We start from the raw sequence: 16739 nt of genomic DNA on the forward strand, positions 1-16739 counted from the left end.
AGTTCAAGTCCTACAAATCCTTTGTCCATCTCTGCTGTGCACTTGCACATTCTTTCATTGAGTCTGACCTTGCCGAGCGCATTCCCAGTTCTGTCAGTATTTTTAGGTGCTTACTTGGAAGTAAGTAGCTAATGCCGACTGGGGAGGTTTCCATTTATGAGCTACAAACGCTGAGACCCTATAGAAAGAGAGCGGGAAAAGTTAGAGACATGTTACTGGAAGAAGTAAAATTAGGAGCCAAATTTATCCCTAGGCTCAGGAAAGGAGAAAGGGCATGTGTAAAACCTTCAGCTATTTCAACTCTGCTTGTGCCATTCAGGGAAAGGAAATAAAAAACAATAGCTGTGTCCATAAATACACCCAGGCAGGGGTTTAAGAGCACACATTGCCTAATAAATCTTTCCATATTTCTAATCTGTCCCGGCTGACTCAGATTACATTACTGAAATGTCACAATTGCTAAGCATTAGCAAGTGATAAGAACACTTTTACCACTGACTAGACAAGTAGTAATTACGCTGTGTCCTCTCCTTTCCCCCTTTATTGTAGCTGTAACAGTTAGGCTCTCCGAGATCCTTCCTCTGTATAAGTAATAACTAAAAATATGTCACAAGGCAGTAAAGCAAAGTGACAGAAAGCATAGGAGACAAGTCCACAGGCGCTATGTTTTATTAAAGGCTTTTCTTAATGACGGATAGGACGTTACAAAGTGGGATATTAATATGCACAAGACGGTGCAGCAAAGAGACTGTATCATTGGAGCCTGATGATTTCAAGGGGAATTTTTCAAAGGTTAGCTATCCCAGTCCCAAAGAAAACCTTTTCGTGTTAGCTGGCAAAAAGTTATTTTTCAAAATAGCAGTGAAGAATGTTTGGTCTCATGGCAGCTCGTGAGACTCCAGCTGATGTAACCGTGTGAGTTATGAGTAAGTCCTGGGATCACGGACTGTGCTGTCACATAGCCTGTGAGAAATATTGAATGGCCTCTAGTAGACAGATGGGGGGATGCCTGTTAGAGTGCTCCATGCCCTCTTTCTCCTTCCATTGTAACTCCCCTTGTCCCCCTTGCAGATGGGCTGGCCGCTTTCCGCGCTTTCCTGAAGACGGAGTTCAGCGAGGAAAACCTCGAGTTCTGGCTCGCCTGCGAGGACTTCAAGAAGACCCGCTCAGCGGCCAAACTGGCCTCCAAGGCCCAGCGGATCTTTGAGGAGTTCATCGACGTGCAGGCTCCTCGAGAGGTTGGTAGGCCAGCACCTTGGGCAGGCAGAGCATCCCTCTGGCACGGGGAACAGGCCCAGCTCCCCTGCACGGGGGAGCAGGGAGCTCTTCCTTCCTTCCTTCCCTGCTGGAGGTGATGGCCAGAATGCTTCCTGTTACGGGAACGCCATCCTGCCCGCTCCTGCTGCCTCTGCTTGCAGTGACTCATCCCCTGGTGAGGGTAACTACTTTGATGGTACTAAATTAGTCATAGCCAGTGAGTTCACTGGCAACTGCAACCCACATTTCCGAACCTCCACCAGCTTCCTAGGAGTTTTGCACATTGAACCTCTCATTTACTATCAATCCCCAAACAGGCTATTGGGCTCATTTCTCCCAGGACATTTTGTCTAAGAGCATCCCACGAATGACTAACTTGTTGACTCTCCAGGGAAGAGTGTTTATCTGCTGACTAACTTCAAACTCAATTAGAGCTCCTGAAAGATGCGAGCAATAACTCGGAGGTGAACAAAAAACGCAGTCACAACCTGAAGCCTGGAATTGTTCAAGTCCTCTTTAAAGTACTGACAGGCTGATGTGACTGTCAGATCCTGTGTCGTGATGTGCTGCTGTATTAATAATGCAACCAGGAGAGTGCTTGCTGCACCTGCTCTCCCACAGCAGTTCTCTTGCTTGATAGCATGTGTGCTTGTCACGATAAAGGTAAAGCTGCCTGTGAGGGGATCCCTCTAAGAGGGCTGCCTCCACTCCATCTTGGAGCTAGCAAGGCTATTATTGTAAGCCACTGTCAAGCACCAGGTGGTGTGGGCATCTCAGGGTGCACTCGTGTGAACACCTTGTGCTGATATTCATAAAAGCTGTGTGAGATCTTCAGGACTGCAGGACTGACGTTGCATTAGAAATACAAGTGCAGGTTGGATGGAGTCTTCCCTAAAATTTGTTCCTGTTGTCATGCTAGAATGTGAAATGACCTTTAAGTGACATCGGGAGCTGATCTCTCTTTCTGTCATCTGGGTTAAGGCAGACAGCTTTACTTTCTAGACAGCTTGATGTTTGGACGCTGGGGTAATAATGATAAATAACATCTTAACAGACAGGTTTTAGACAATAACCCTAACAAACGCTAACTGTTTGCAAGGGAGAGAGAACAGGAAAACGCGTATTGTTGGCTTTGCAAACATGCTGCAGTCATAACATGAGGGCTGTTTGTTTTTTCAAGTCCCTACTGAAGATATGGTAACATCAAGCTGTTATGGGAAAAATCAAACAATTTATTCTATAACAACAGAGTTTAAAAACATTTAATAAGAATATACTGATAGTTTAAACCCAGCTAAAAGTTCACTCACCCTTCTATTGGGCGTGTAGTGAAGAAAAAGGGAATAGAGGAAACTTGGTCAACAGGAGAAGAGGTATGTTAAGCCAAGTTAGCATTTCTAGAAGATTTGCTGCGTAAATCCATGCTTGAGAGCCTGAATAAAAGTAACTTGATTTCAGAAGTGCTCGGATCATTATAAATCTTGTTCAACTTCTCCAAGTTTGGGACAGGATTTATAACTGGATTACTAAACCCCACAGAGTTAGGGAGACTGTTTAGGCATGGCTGAGAGTAGGTGCTTGGTCCTGTCACTGAGATGAAATGTGCCATTTTAAGCAAGCAAACCAGTCACTCAGTACCAAACTCTCTTCTGCTGTTTCTCCTAGGTGAACATAGACTTCCAGACTCGGGAGCTGACAAGAAGAAACATGCAGGAGCCCTCCCTCTCTTGCTTTGACCAAGCTCAGGGGAAGGTGCACAGCCTGATGGAAAAAGACTCTTATCCCAGGTTCCTGAGATCCAAAATTTACACAGACCTGCTATCTCAAACCCAGAGGAGGCTCAGCTAGAGCAGCGATGGGGCCCTCGGAAACCATGTGCTTCCTACAACAGCAACTACCCATGTCTAAATGTGAAACTTTCTCAGTGTTAAAAGCAGTGGGGATAAGAAAAGAGGGAGGAGAGGAAGAGGAGGCTTCCAGAGCGTGATCTGAATGTGGAATTAGGACTTTTTGAGTTTCTGTGCTTTTTTGGTTAGCAGTAGCATCTTGCAGTTGTTGCCTCTCTCTAGCACAAAACCCTATTCTCCCTAGACATGGGGTCATCTGTTGGGAAGGCAGGTTTCCTTTAAAATTACCACGCTGGTTTGTCTGTAAATAATGTCTCTGCACCTTCCCATCCTTCCAGACACCTCAGTGGCTCTCACCTATCCCTGTGTTTGGAAGGGCCCTAAGGGCAGCTCTGAAACTTGTGTAGCCAAGTACGATCCAAAGCACCGTCCCCCACACTGGCTGCTGGGGTCTGGATCCTGAGGCTGTGAGGAGAAAAAGAGGGTGGGAGTGAGAAGACAAAGGCACACGATTCTTGCTGCTTCCCGGAGAGGAAACCGTCAGCAAACTCAGCTCACCTTCCCACTTTGGTTGCACACCTCGTGATACCACAGCAGCTGACGTGTCACAGCCCCTCCATGCCCCTGACTGCTTTTTTTCCAGGGATGGAGACTAGATGCTATTTTTGTGTGACTGTCAAGGAGCTGAGTTTTTCTCATGAGGAAGGTAACCCCAAAAGCTCTCGCTAGACCTGGTCTTCTAGTGCAAATGATTGTTTTTCAGTGATATTATTTATGTGTACTATAGTTCAGCCTCAGGACCCCAGTCACTGTTAGGCTTCATTGTGCTAGGCACCATACCAAAACTTCACACAAAGAGGCTTTTGGCCACCAGAGACTTTAATGACCTCAGTGGCTTTTTGGGAATGAACTGCCAGCCATTGGGAAAGAGTTGGGAGAAAGAATGTCCCATCTGCCCCATGCTGAGGTATAAGAAAAGCACAAGATCCATCTGCCGTGTCAGGTATCGTTTCTCATTGTAGTACTACACCAGCGCATGGCAGGGAGAGGTAATGTGAAAACACAACCTTCTTTTTGTTATTTACTGATTATTGACTGTTGTTGTTACCTACCGATTGTCCACTGTGGGTTCAATGCAATGTAAAGAAATTCTAAAGGCACAGACCCTGCTGCATGGTGCTTGCTTAAAAACAGGGTGCAGGACGAGTGTCTGGGCGTGAAGTAGTGTGCAAGGCGTGCTTTGGCCCTATTCCCACAGCCTGGACAGCCAGCTGCAGGAGAGAGCTCTGTGCAGATGTCAGTTGTGTAACACCACCTCTGTACTGTAATTCTTACCATCTGAATTGCTGCAGCGTCACTTTCCCAGCTTATCAGCTGTCAGATTCTTGCGATATTTTCTAGAGGGGAAGTGGATTGTCTGTGGGTTTAAGTCTGCAGACCAGAGGTCTGTTTTCTTAGTTTTAGGAAGGTCTGGAAAGGGACCTCATGGATCTTTTCCTTCTCTCCTTGGAGTCATCCACAGATCAGAGGTTGGTAAACCCATGTTCTGGTTTATTGTGGTGGGTAGGTTTGATACATCAGATAGCTGGTGATAAAGATGTAAATGTGATCTGGTGTAAACTGGGTAGTCTGAATTCTGAAGCTATGCATAATGTTTGGAACAAGATGCAAAAGGTCTGCTTGGATATTAGAAGTTACTATCCCTACGTTAGCAGGTTTTGAGGCTTTTTGTAAGGCTGCTGTGCAGGATGTTAGGATGGATGGGTGTAGGATTATGATAGGGATGATGAGTGTGTTTGTTTTGTTCTGGAGGTGCGTTCCTGTGGTCTCTAAGACACTGAATTCTAAATACAGTACAAAAGCAAAATTTCTGTTCAATGGGGAAACCTGCTTTTCAAAACCTGGCTGCTCAACTCTAGAACTCTCCTGCAGTTTTGCAGGCAAAGATCGTCTCAAGGTGGCATCCTGTGGCCACGCTCGGACTTGGCAGCACAGCCCCTTGACTTCTGAAGCTGTTGATGAGATGCATGAGGTCTGTAATGCAGGGGGACAGAGCCCAAAGCCTGAACATCACTGTGCAAATTTCACCGTGGCAGCTTTGTGCAGACTTACTCGCTGCCTGTTTGAGAGTGGGAGCAAAGAGCAATGTCTGCAGGGGAAGAAAGGTGGGCCCTGGATTTTGCTGTAATTCTGCTTTTAATGTACTTACTGCTTTTAAAGAGGAGGAAGATGGCCACATTAACTGCCCCAGGGTGCTTCTCTTAGAGCTCCTGGTACATCTTCTGAGTGGGCTTGGATGATGCTGACCTCTAGTGCCAGCTGACACATCCCAGCAGAGGCTTTTTAGCACGCGCCCTGCAGGCACCCGTTGCTGAGAGGGTCACAGGGACAACCAGGAGATGAGGAAACAGCAGAATGAGATGTTTTTGTCTAGGAATGAGAACAAGGAAAATAAAATCAGAAGTGAGGACAATTCCCAGGCTTCCCTGATGGCTACAAAGGCTGGTCCTGTTCAGAGTGTGATTCCAGAAAGCCCAGTAGGTAACATCTCCCAACAGGCTCCTCCAGTCGGTGTTGGCATCCTTTTATTTTGTGCCAGAATTCATCAAAAAACTTCAAAGCAGCCAAAAGCTCTGTAAAAACCAAGCTCTCTTTCCTCCATCTGTCTGGGGAACGGCTTTGAGCAGGCACACTCAGAGGTGGCACTGCTAACAGGAGCTGTATTCCTGCCGGCTGGTGTAGGGTGAGTGTTTTGCCCCTTAAATTGATGCCAGATAATATCCTCGACAGGAAATGTCCTAGAGCATACAGTGGAGCAAAGGTGTTGTCTGAAGCACACGAATCTATCACGGTTATTTTTGTTCCTGCTCTTACAGTTTGTCTCTCCTGCAGGAAAGCAGCCTAGTTATTTAAAGTAATTTATTATTGTTATTTTAATAAGAAATTGGCACCAGTTGCTTCTTTTATGTCAAATGTCAGGCTGAAGTGAATTAAAATAGGCAACTTATATCTCTTCCTCTTAAACCAGGGGCTGATGAAGGAAATAATGACAGAGCCAAAGCTTCGGAAAGCACTGAGTGATGACTAATCCCCATCGAGGACAAATATCCTACCTTTGATTCATCTCTTACTGATGTGAAAGGGATATTCAGAACTTACAAACCCCATTTTCCCTCTCCACAAGCACACACCTCCAAAAACGTGCTCCCACTTCAAGTAATGTCAGAGAGTGCCAGCATATGAAGAGAGGGGAAAAAAAAAACGTTTCACTCAGCTCTTTTTATTCAGTGTTTCTGCTGGCGTGTATCCAGCCAGCTCTTAAGTCCTTTGACAGCAAAAGGAAAGAAGAATTTTACAAATTGCTTTTCCCTACTCCATAAACTCCAGCCGTCGTTCAGTCCAGAAGCAGATGCGGAACCCGAATCTGCTCTGAGTTTCCTTCTCCTGCTTGGGCCAGGTTTGGGATTATTTCCATCGTTTTATTGTACTTGTTAATGTACCAATGGGTCCCTGCCCTCCACGCTGCGAAAGCGTGAGGGGCAAAGTCCTGCTGGTGTGAGCACAGGAGGTGTGTGTGTACGTGGGTGTGGGTGCTGAGAGTGCATGTGAATTCACCTATACGTTACTTAGTGTCTCCTTCTAGAGAAGCTATTCTGAGACCTAGATGTGCATGTTAAAATAGGAGAATTAGGCATAAACGACATAAAATGAGATTTTTAGCGGTGTTGTGTTTGCCTCTTGTGTAAGTTCGACTAGTGATAGGAGATGTACAATTCTGCTAGGCTTCCAATTACCCATAAGAGCACATGTATCCAACTGAACTGAATGTTCACCGATAGACACAAAACCAAAATGTTTACAGCATTCAGAGCAATAGCAAAGCATACCTCATGCCAGTCCTGGAGTGCCTCTCACTTGTCCCTGCAAACTCTCCCTCACTGTGGGCCTCCTTCTCCCTCCAAACCCCTCTCTCCTTCTCAGCCCTGTCTCTGTGGACGTCCCTCCTCTTCCTCATCTTTACCTTCCTGAAGCACTCCTGTCCACGCCAGCCTTCCCCTCCACCAGCACTGCTTGAGCCCTGGTCTCTCCCAGTCTCCCCTGCCCTCCTGGCTGTATGCCCTCTGTCCCCAGGCGTCTGTCTGTCCTCCTTTTCCTTTTCCTTTTCCAACTCTTGTCTTGCCATCTCCCTCCTACACACCTCCTACTGTTGCTCCTAGCAGCTGTTCCTTGCCCATTATATAAGGAGAAACCGCTTCACCTAATTTATTCACCATCTTTCCTTCCTGGGGCTGCTGCAGTTGTCTTGTTCCTTGGTACTGCGTTTTCTCTGGCACCGAAGCATTTTATCACAGACCTGGAATTAATGTCAGTGTCGCTGCCAGACCAGAGAGTGCTTTTCTCTACTGTGCACCCCTTGGGCTTTGCAGAGGCTCGGCTTGTCCCAGTGTCGTGTTTTTGTCCTCCATTCGTGCTCCACGTGCTGTGCTTGCGGCAGGGGCTGGCTAGGTGAGACGGCAGCTGTGCTCCGCGCGCTCGGGCACAGGCGGAGCTGCCTCGGCAGGGTCGCAGCTGTGCTTCCTTTTAGCTTCCTGATTAAAAAAAAAGTAGAGTAAATAAAGCTGTGCACCTTGTATTTGCTTAGTGAAGTTGGTCGTTTTGCTCTGTGTTTCCTCTTGGTTTTACTGGAAGGCTGCATCTGGGATTTGATGCTCCGGTAAGCTCAAGTGGAGTTCAGGGAGCTGAGCGCATGGGAAGGAGGTGGCAAAAGGGGGTGAGCTTAGTACTGAAAAAAAAACAGAACATTTCTGGCAAAAGAGCACAGGAAAAGGACTGGGGGGAAGGAGGCTTTTTGGGGTGTTTATGCAGCCCTCTGTGGGACACCGGTGTTGAAAGGGCAGGGTACAAGCACACCATGGGGTGGATCCACCTTAAACTCCGTGACCAAAGTGTCTCATCCTCGCATAACCTCTCATCCCCTTCCTCTGCAAGCAAAACGAATGAGACACACGGAGTTCAGATGTTTCTCCAAGCTCTCTGGCACCTCCACCTCCTGTGGGATGGCAGGAAGGGGCCTTGAGGACCTGGTAATCGGGCCCGAGTAAGGTGCAGATCACGAGAAACGTGATCGTGGGTGGCTCAGAGGAGAGGTAGGAGGGAGTGAGCGCACGGGGTGAAGTCAGAACTGAGCCACCAGGTACCTGGGTAGAAGACCAGCTCTTGGAAGATGTCCCCTATGCCACGTTTTTATTTTAATTGTTTAAAAATTACTCAAAGTCCTGATGCTGTAGCTGCCCCCGTGGTGTCTGGGTGCTGCTGGTGCCGCAAGATAACTGGAGCAGTTTGGGCAGGACGCGCAGGTGGTTCAGTCTGATTCCTTCCCTCGGGGAGGGCATGGGCTCGGCTTCACTTCGCCTTCCCTTCCTCATTAGCTGCTCGTTTGCTAGGCTCCCCTTCCCCTAACGAGGCTGGAGAAGCTCCTCAGCCACATCAGCTGCCGGCTGGGCGATGCCACCCCCCTCGTCATGTCCCCACCTTGTAAAGTGTCGCTCACCTGCGCTTTATCGAGATCGCGAGGACATGAAATAAACAGTCTGAGAAGCACCCACCTCGTGCCTGTATCTCCGGGAAAGCCCTTGATCCTTCACGGGGAGGGAAGTGGGCATGGGTTGTACCCAGGGACAGAGGGCTGCCTCCTAAAACAACTGCTGGGAAAGGCTGAAGGAGCTGCAGGGAAGGCAGCCTGGAGAGCGGTGACTGGGGAGGGATGAGTGGGAAGAGGTTCTTCAGGTCTGGAGCCGGGGGAACCCGTTGCCCCCAGAGGAAAGTCTTATGTGGGAAGGGCTGGGGGCATGCAGAGCATCCCCGAGGTCTGGCAAGTGGGAGCAGGCAGCGACCTGGCCCCGGAGCCCTCCTCGTGGCCCAAAGGTAAGTGTTCGGTATACAGCCCCCGCAGGATCGCTTCAGCTTTAAAAAAAGAAACCTAAATGAGCTTGTTTTTCTCTGGGAATTGCTGCAGTGAAATTTATCAGTCCCTCTGTCTTCTTCCTATCTCCCCCCCTCCCTTTTTTTTTGCCCTAATTCTCTTCTTTTATTGTTTTTCCTTTTTATCTGCAGCTTCTTTCCCTCTAAGCCTGTCTCTGAGCCAAAACAATTTGCATGCATCCAAGGGGAGAATCTGCCATTAGTGCTGCTCTGTCTCTCCTCTCAGGATATATTTAGCTATCGCCTTTTTTTATTTTTTTTCCTTGCTCTTCAGTGGCTTTAAAGAGCAGGTGCTGGGAACGGAAAGAGAAAATTAAAAATACCTGCTGTCAGATACCTCTCCCTGCGCAGATGCGCTCCGGCGCTTCAGAAAGCGAGCGTGTGAGCAGAGTGGGTAACAGCTGCCCCTTGAAAACCTCATTTGTAATTCTAATTTATTATTATTATTTTTTAATTTCGATCATCTCTTTCCGCACTGCTACAGATTTCCAGAGCAGCTATTTCCTCTGGTGCTCCGTGCGAGGGTGGCCTGCTCTTTTGCCGGGAATCCAGCCAGCGCCCTGGGACCGGGGCAGCGGCTCGCTGTCGGGGGGCGAGGGATGCACGCTCTTCCTCTCCTGCTCCCCTGCCTCCCTTCCCACCCCTGGCTGCATCCTCCCCTTTATCCCATCACGCCGTATAAATTTGCAGTTCCTCTTCTGCCTCTCTCCTTCCCCTCTGCTCCCGGTCTCCCACGCCCAAGATCTGCTCCTAATTTATCAGGATTCCTTTTCTTTCTTTCATGTCTTTTCTGGAAAAAAAAAAATTCTCTGCAGGTAAATGGGGGTGGGGAGAGGCTTTTAAAAGAAGAGCTGAGTTTGGTGCAGCCCGCACCAAAAGGCGGCTGGGCTCCTGCTCCTCCTGTGAGTGTTTCCTCCCCAAACTAACTGATGTGCTGAAATGAGGGCACCAGAAATCCCCGCAGCAGCTCGCAGAGCTTCACAGGGCTTTGGGGGCCCTTTTTACGTGGTGCTGGGGATAAAGATTTTATTTTCCTCTTTTTGCATCCCTAAACCAGAAATGACAGAGGTGACAAGCTTCTGTACTTCTGTAAAGCCAGCAGCTCCATCCCTGCAAGTGCCGGGGCTGCGGACGCGGTTCTCCCATTGCTGGAGCCTCCAGCACCCACACCTGCGCATCCCACCTTCTCCTGAGCACCCAGGGCACCCATCTGGGGCTGCCAGGACCTCCCTGGAGGGACCAAACCCCACGAGGACGGTGCTGGCGACGCGAGGGGCCGGGCTGGTCCATGGGTGGGCGGTGGGCTCCGTGCCGGCGGTGCCGCGGCACACGTACGGGAAGGGAGCACGGCTCGGGCGTTGCGACACGGCCGGGTTTTGGTGTTCCAAAACAAGGGCTGATAACGCAGACACCGGGCTGGAGCCGCGGGAGGCCGCTCAGCTAAATGAGACAGGAAGCACGTAATTAAATTAGATACAGAGCAGAATGAAGACATCTGAGTACACATACGTAGCTGGGCTCAGAGGCTCTTGCATAACCCAAACGAAGAGCTCTGCATTAGAGAATATTGCAATGACCATATCCTACGCTGGAGAGCTGCCCACCCTCAAGCCTCCCTCACCCCTTGAAGGGGAGAGTGAAAGAACGGTGACAGTGAAAAAAACCTGGCCTTGATGGGGAGGACTCTGCTGGAACAGCTCGATCCCATGACCCCACTGCCTGGGCGCAGTTTCCTACAGCTTTGTGCATCCTCTGGCCTTTGGTTGAATCTTCTCCTTTAGGTTTAAAAAGGCTTTATCACCCAGGCTATTGATAGCCAGGGATGAGCAGGGAGGAAGGAAAGGGATGAGGAGTTTCCGTTGTTTCCATGCTCTCTTCTGCTTTTAGTCCCTTCCTACTCTCTCCACCCCTGGTTCCCAGTAGGATGCCCCTTTATCAGGTGTTTCCTCACACTTTATTCAGTCTTCCACTGATGCACTCCCCTTCTCCTACCACAGCCCCAGCAGAGTATTTATGATGAAGACACGCCAGCAAACGTCAGCCCTCGTTTACCCAGCTGCAGACGTGGCAGGAACATCGCTCCCCTCCACTCTGCTCGCAGCGCCTCGGCTGCAGCGGGGTGCTTGGGGAGCTGCAGCGGGGTCTGCAGAGCGTGCCAGGGCCCCTCATCCTCATTGCCAGCCCCGGGGGACCCTCCTGCTGCGGTGATGCCAGCCTCGGCCACGTGGTGCGGAAGGGTTTGAAGTCACCAGCCCTCGGGATTGCGCTGATGAATCGCCTTGTCCCCCCCTCGCCGTCCCCGGCTGCGTGCCTGCGGTTACTCAGCAGGCTCCGCACGTCGGTGGAAGCGAGCCTGTTTTTTCCTCTTATCGAGGAAGCCGTTCTGACTGCGATGCTCAAGGACGAGCCTCCCGCCCCCCTCCCTGAGCACCTACCCAAGCCGTTATCTTCTGCGCTGGCTGCCGGAGCAGCTCGTGGTTGGCTGGAGCACGGCGTGGTGCTGGGTACCCTCCCAGCCCTCCCACCCCATATAAACACGGCTCCTCGCTGCTTCTCCAGCACACGGCAGCAGCGGTGGTGGTGCAGGTGTTGCCCCAGGGAGCCGATGAGCTGCTGGATGCCTCGGTGCCCAGCTCTCAGCATGTGCCGAGGGGTAGCCGCGCTTCCCATCACTTGCCTGGAAAGGTAAGGGGCTTTGCCACGCCGCAGGGCTGGGAAGCAGAGGAGGAGCTGGAAAAAGATGATCCTAACGTCGGAGCAGCTGGGTCCACCGTGGTGGCTGTGGTGGTGTTTTGATAGAGATCCGGGTGCAGCCTGCAGAGAAACACGCAGCCGGGGAAGGCAGCGTGATGTGCTGTGGCCGCAGCTGTGAGGCTCCCCTGGAGGGGACGCAGAAGCCAAAACGTGCAGAGGGGACGGAGGCCGGGCAGGGCTGCCCCGTGTCGCTCTGTGCAGATGCACGAGGTTTGTTTTGCTGCCTCCGTCTTCGCAGAGCTCGCTCCAGGTTGGCAGCTGCAATATTTTTGTCGGCGCTCAGTGACATCCCGCCAAACATGGCTACGAAGCCCCACGCCGCTGCCTTGACATTTAAATGCTTATTTTTGTCCGGGTGCCTTGGGATGCCTGCAGGAGCTGCGGCACACAAATAGCAGTGGGGCTGCGTGCTGCCTCAGGGGCACCCAAGGGAGAGGAGCCGGGGAAGCAGCAGCTCCCACCCTATTGCCACAGAGATGCCCGGCAGGGATGTGTCTGGCTCCCAGGTGGCACAGGAGCTGCGCTGCCCCCACTCTCTCTGGCTCTTGGAGGTGTGGGGCAGGTGGATGGTGCCACCACCACCTCCACAGCACGGCAGCAGGGCCGGTAGCACCCCCAAAACAGCCAGGGAGCAGCTGTAGCAGTAGCACAGCAGGGAGATGCTCCCCCTCTGCCAAGCTGAAAGCGACTGCTGTCACTTTCCCAGTGTGCTGAGAGCAGCGCTGCGTGGCTGGGAGGGCGGAGAAGGAGCCGGGTTTGTGGATTTATGCTCCTGAGGGGGCTGCAGAGCTGGGGGGGCACCAGGGCTGCAGCTCTGCCCCATGCACGCACCCAGCACTGCTGAGCCTGGTTGCCAGGGAGAGGAAAAAGTGATTTGGGGGATTGTTTTATTGCACCCAGCAGAAGGCGAGAAAGGAGGTGAAGGAACGAGAGGGGACGGTGGTGGTGGTCCCGCGTCCCCACATTCTCACCTCTCCCCTTCCTCCCTGCCAGAGCCAAGGAACTCAAGAGCCGCCTGGGGATCCTGCTCCACAAATCAGAGCTGGCACACCGCATCGGGGCGGCCGGCAAGCTGCAGCTGGGCTCCAGGCAGAGGTAAGGCAAGCTGGGGGCTCTCCTGGGGGATGCTCTGCCCATCTGCGCAGCAGGGAGGATGCAGCGCTGCTCGTCCCCGCGGTCCCACCCCGGCAGGCAGCGGGGCGGATCGTGTCCCAGCTCCACCAGTTATAAAGCCAGACTGGGGGCTGATGCTCTGGCATTAGGCGGAGCGGGGACTCAGCATCGAGCAGGAAAAGCCAGAGGCTCCCGCAGGCACTGGTTTCTCAAACCAGTGCCTGGGTCCCCCAGGGAATGCAGACAGCGCTGGGAAAAAAACACTAAATCTTGCTGCTGGAGGCAAGGCGCCTTCGTGCTGAGAGGCTCTGCTGGGCTGGCACCAGGGAAAAGGGCTCCTCTGAGCATCCCCTAAAGACTGCCTGGCCAAAGCTGCGCTATGGAGCTGAGGTCTGGGGAGCCATCGGGGAAGGCAAAAGAAAGGGAAAAAGAGAAAGGAAAGAGGGCCCACAGGTAATGGATACTGGGGTCTCGCTGTGGTGTCCCGCCGGGTGCCGCTGCCTCCCTCCTTGCACTGTCTCATCATGAACTGCTTTAACGAAGCGCTCCCGTCCTTCGCCGGCAAGACGGCAAGCCTCACGTCCTTTGTCTTTTCCAGAGACTCCTCACGAGAGGTGCTCGAGTGGAGGGAATCCTTCGATCAGCTCCTGAAGAGTAAAAGTGAGTAGGATTTTTCTTTTCTCCCCTTGGTGAGAGCGCGTAGGGCATATGCCTGGAGTCAGTGCGAGAGGAAATCTGGTCTCCTCCTTGAATTAGATGTTAGAAATTCAGGATGTGCTCTCCCTGCCCTGGCAGAGCTGACACTCAGCTGGACTCTACCCTTTCCTCCTGGCTGGGTGCTTTCTGGGGGGGGGTACGAGCGCTGTCCCACAGCTTCTTGGGCCAGGAACAGCAGGGTGGGCATGGCGAGCTGGTGGCGTGTACCTTCTGGTGGGGTCACCATGCCATCCCCAGCCATCCCCAACACGCCTGCTGCTGGTGCAGCCACCTTCACGCAGGCTTTATTTGCTCGGAAAACATTGCTGCCCTCTGTCTGCCTGTCCTGTGCTTTGAGGGATGGCTCTTACATGAGGAGAAAGCATCCGGCTGCTTTCCTGAACTGCACCATTTTCCCCTCCAAAATTCACTGTACATCTGGTGATGCACAGGGTTCCCATGAGGAGTTGTTGGTGGCCAGCAAGGGGACCAAATCTGAATACAAAAGCAGTTGTCTACCTTTAAGTTATTCCAGAGCAACAGACAGTCCTTCTGCAGTGCTACTCAGGGGCTAGGAATATTTTTCCCAGCGTTTATCACACGCTGTGAATGTTAGCAAGCATCTGCAGCTTTTTAATGCAAGAGAGACACAGCTCTCCTGCTGCAGGCACTCTTCCATGCCCCACAGCAACTCGTTCCCCCCAAATCTCAGCTGAGAAATAAAAACAGAGCCATCACTGCTCGGTTCCTGCAGGCGTACTCATACCTCAGCGGATTTCTCCATCGGTAGAATTAGCTCTTTTCCGAAGCTGTAGAGAAAACACTCTGAAGACTCATTACAGAAAGGTCAGATAAATAAAACTTGTCTGTGGGAAAGGATTTTATTGGAGTCTCGAGGCCAATTAGCAGAGGCTCACAGGGTGGAATTTGTCCGGAGGGAAAGGAAACCCACAGATGCCACAGGCTGGTCTCCCAGGGAGAGGCTGGTTAGGCAGTGCCACATCCAGCAGCCCCTTTATCTCCTGAGTGCCTTCATCCACTTCATTTCCTTCATCTCATCTCCTTCATCCCCTTCATCCCTTTGGTCCCCTTCATCCCCTTGGTCCCCGTTCACCACTTCTGTCTCCTTTGTGCAGACGGGGTGACCGCCTTCCACACCTTCCTCAAGACAGAGTTCAGTGAGGAGAACCTGGACTTCTGGCTGGCCTGTGAGGACTTCAAAAAGACCCGGTCGAAAACCAAGCTGGCCTCCAAGGCCAACAGGATCTTCGAGGAGTTCGTCCAAAGCGAGGCGCCCAGGGAGGTGAGAGCCATTCCTGCCTCTGCAAGGTGGCACTGAACAGAAAGGGGAAGGGGTAAAATATCCCTGGGGGGGTTGTTAAGTTGGATAGGAAGATTTGCCCTGATTCATGGGAGCTTTCTAACCTCACATGGCACCCCAAAATGAAGGGATGGAAAGGTTTGGGAGTGTCTTCACCCTCGCTTGGAGAAGACTGTATGGGAGGGAGGTTAATGCCAAGCTAACGTTTGTTGGCTCTCCTTCCCTGCAGGTGAACATCGACCACGAAACCAGGGAGATCACCAGGAAGAACCTCTCGGGGGCCACCTCCGCTTGCTTCAACGAAGCCCAGGCCAAGACCCGCACGCTGATGGAGAAGGACTCCTACCCCCGCTTCCTCAAGTCCGCCTCCTACCAGGACATGACCAAGCAGGCTGCCAGCCGCGGCACCAGCAAGCGCCTGCACACCTGACCCGGACCCACACCCAAATCCGCCTTCGGGAGGGAGGCCGGGAGGGGAAGCCCTGCCATTTCAGCAGGCTGCCCGGCACCTCAAGCGCTTCTGCTGAAGCCACCGTGAAGAGAGGCCTTCCACCCCACCGCCGCCACCGCCACCGGGGCCGCCCGCGGGGCCTGCGAGTTGCGAGGCCGGGGGACAGCAGAGGCCTGGCGGTGACATTGTTATCCCTCGCTTAGGCTGTTTGAACCCCGGGTTGCACCCGATCTTAGGTCACACACATAACTTTTTATTATCGTTGTTATTTATTTTAGCGTTGATATTACGATACGTATTTATGAGAAGAGCACCGCTCGAAGCATGCACACATCCCTTGCTCCGAGGAGCTTGTAAATTAATTTATTTTAGATATTGCCGCACGCAGCATGCCTCCCACGGCTTCTGTATAATAACTTCGAGAGAGAAAAATGGATTTTGTAGCACGACCACGGGGCAAGGGACGCGAATAGCAGTGGGGAGAGCTGCGACTGGCGGGCTGCTAGCGGGGTCTGAGGTTTCCTGAGAGCACGGAGACCGTTGATGGCCATAAAAGGATGCTTTGCGGTTCATGCCGTTTCCTTTTTATTTTTATTTTTTTTCCCTTAAATAGAGCTTTGTGACCGGCATCTCGGCACGTGGGCTAGCAGCTTGTCCTAGGCAGAGAATAGCCATGTAGAACAGGCACTTCGAGTGTTGAAAACTTAGGTTTTAAACACGTGGAAGAGAAAAAAATGGGGTTTTCCCCTGATTTGCAGTCGGATCTGGTGTTTCTTTGGCTGGCAAACCGGTCTGCAGCCAAGGACTCCCAAGGACCAGTTTGGGGATTTTTTTTTTCTGACTCTTCCCAATTCTACCTCTGAGTCTTGGTGGGTCCCGGCTGCATTTACAGGGCCATTTAAGATGTTTTGCTATTTATTATTTATTTTTACAACTGGAACCACCTTCGTTGTGTTACTGAGGTAAATGATGCACAAAGGTCCATTTTTTATTACTAATATAACATTGTCATGACAAAATAAACTGTAAAGAGGACAATGCTGTGACACCACGTTTGATTGTGGGCTTTTACTTTATTTTTGCATTCTGGGGGGCTGTTACAAAGCACACAACGTAAGGAAAGCTGCTGGCGGCACATGGCTTGAGGCACATTTACGGTCACTTTAAAACTTGCAATGTGAGAAACACAGAAAGGCAAGGGGGAAACTTGAGAAGAGTAAAACTTCCTCTTGGCATTTGGCTCATGGGAGAGAAATAAACAGTTCACGAAAGGTTTGAAAGCAATAGTTAAGTTATGAATATATCAATTGCCAATGTA

General features: G+C 51.3%; 2 protein-coding genes across 10 annotated transcripts in view; both read left to right on the plus strand.

The window, feature by feature from the left end:
* RGS8 (regulator of G protein signaling 8) overlaps nt 1-8705 on the plus strand; it is a 20920-nt gene extending 12215 nt beyond the window's left edge. For all 6 annotated transcript variants that reach the window (XM_084527208.1, XM_084527211.1, XM_084527213.1 and 3 more), the window contains 2 exons: nt 1072-1238; nt 2923-8705. In XM_084527208.1, the coding sequence (XP_084383334.1) occupies nt 1072-1238; nt 2923-3105 (350 nt within the window). In that variant the 3' untranslated portion in view covers nt 3106-8705. The remainder of the gene's footprint in view (nt 1-1071; nt 1239-2922) is intronic.
* On the plus strand, nt 7751-16739 carry LOC311440375 (regulator of G-protein signaling 16-like). Of its 4 annotated transcripts, none has more exons than XM_084527206.1 (5): nt 7751-7818; nt 12834-12935; nt 13552-13613; nt 14786-14952; nt 15200-16739. In XM_084527206.1, exons 1-5 carry the CDS (start codon nt 7811-7813, stop codon nt 15398-15400), a joined length of 540 nt encoding a protein of 179 aa, XP_084383332.1. In that variant the 5' UTR covers nt 7751-7810; the 3' UTR covers nt 15401-16739. The 4 variants fall into 4 exon arrangements, with proteins under 4 accessions (XP_084383332.1, XP_084383330.1, XP_084383331.1 ...); XM_084527204.1 differs by lacking the exon at nt 7751-7818 and adding an exon at nt 8740-9029; XM_084527205.1 differs by lacking the exon at nt 7751-7818 and adding an exon at nt 11650-11771.

The sequence above is a fragment of the Aythya ferina genome (genome assembly GCF_964211825.1).
Source record: "Aythya ferina genome assembly, chromosome: 8".
In the NCBI taxonomy this organism is placed as follows: Eukaryota; Metazoa; Chordata; class Aves; order Anseriformes; family Anatidae; genus Aythya; species Aythya ferina.

Coding starts and splice junctions, on each gene's coding strand:
- LOC311440375 (XM_084527204.1), top strand. CDS start 8,869: ATGAGTGGGAAGAGGTTCTTCAGGTCTGGAGCCGGGGGAACCCGTTGC. Junction 9,030..12,833: donor GCCCTCCTCGTGGCCCAAAG/GTAAGTGTTCGG, acceptor CCTCCCTGCCAG/AGCCAAGGAACTCAAGAGCC. Junction 12,936..13,551: donor CAGCTGGGCTCCAGGCAGAG/GTAAGGCAAGCT, acceptor TGTCTTTTCCAG/AGACTCCTCACGAGAGGTGC.